This window comes from Myotis davidii, unplaced genomic scaffold, assembly GCF_000327345.1.
Source record: "Myotis davidii unplaced genomic scaffold, ASM32734v1 scaffold609, whole genome shotgun sequence".
NCBI classification, from domain to species: Eukaryota; Metazoa; Chordata; class Mammalia; order Chiroptera; family Vespertilionidae; genus Myotis; species Myotis davidii.
The window spans coordinates 2,236,835-2,237,702 of NW_006300164.1; the positions used below are offsets into that span (position 1 = coordinate 2,236,835).

General features: G+C 66.5%; 1 protein-coding gene across 1 annotated transcript in view; it reads right to left on the reverse strand.

Annotated features, from left to right (window-relative positions):
* Positions 1–868, reverse strand: part of LOC102761370 (collagen alpha-1(V) chain-like) — an 89,263-nt gene that overhangs the window by 25,126 nt on the left and 63,269 nt on the right. Inside the window, exons 21-22 of the mRNA XM_015572366.1 lie at positions 751–814; positions 520–573 (exon numbers count right to left, since the gene is read on the reverse strand). Of these exons, the coding sequence (XP_015427852.1) occupies positions 520–573; positions 751–814 (118 nt within the window). The remainder of the gene's footprint in view (positions 1–519; positions 574–750; positions 815–868) is intronic.

The window sequence follows — 868 nt, forward strand, 5'->3', positions numbered from 1 at the left end:
GGGCCTCGGAGGCTGCAATTGCTTCTGGGGGAGGGACTGGCCTGGACCAGACGGTGGGCAGCACGGACCCTGAAGGGCCCCTTCTCTGGGGTTCATGGGGCAGGGGGCGGGCAGCTGGATGCCAAGGAGACCTCTGCCCATCAGCCGCCTCCTGGGCCCCAAGGACACCCCGCAGCTCGAGGGAGTTCATGTCTGACCGCAGGGGTCTGAGCAGTCCCTCTCGGGGCTGCGGAGGGGACACTGCCCACAGTTACTGCAGCCCGTGGAAGGGCCCGGAACACCATGGCCACCCAGCCACCTGCAGCCGCCAGTCACATGTGCCAACATCTGTCTGCACACCCACACACATGCACACGAACATCTACACACGCACACACATGCGCCCTCTTTTTTGCAGCACCCGTGAGGGAAGCACAAGAGACCCGTGGCTCCGATTCCTGATGGGAGAACCGAGGCAGAGCGGGAGCTTCTCCCCCGCCCCCGCCCCTGTGCACGGTGCCCCCCAGCCCACTCACTCACCGGGGGGCCCCCTTCTCCGGGAAGGCCAGGCTCTCCAGCTTCGCCAGGCTCGCCCTGAGGAGGAAACGCGGTCACGTGGGGCCGAGAGCAATGGCTCCAATACCCGTGTTCTTCACGCACACACACATGCACGCACACACACGTGCACACGCCCTCATGGGACACGGTGACGTGGGGGCGGAGTCACCTTCTCTCCCACGGCTCCAGGGTTGCCTATTCCTCCGGGGGGACCTTGCGGCCCGTCAGCACCTGGCGCTCCAGACGGTCCTCGGGGGCCGGGGGGGCCTGGGGGGCCCTAGGAGAAGGAGGGCATTGGACACGGACAAATGCCGACTTGGCCGCAATCGAA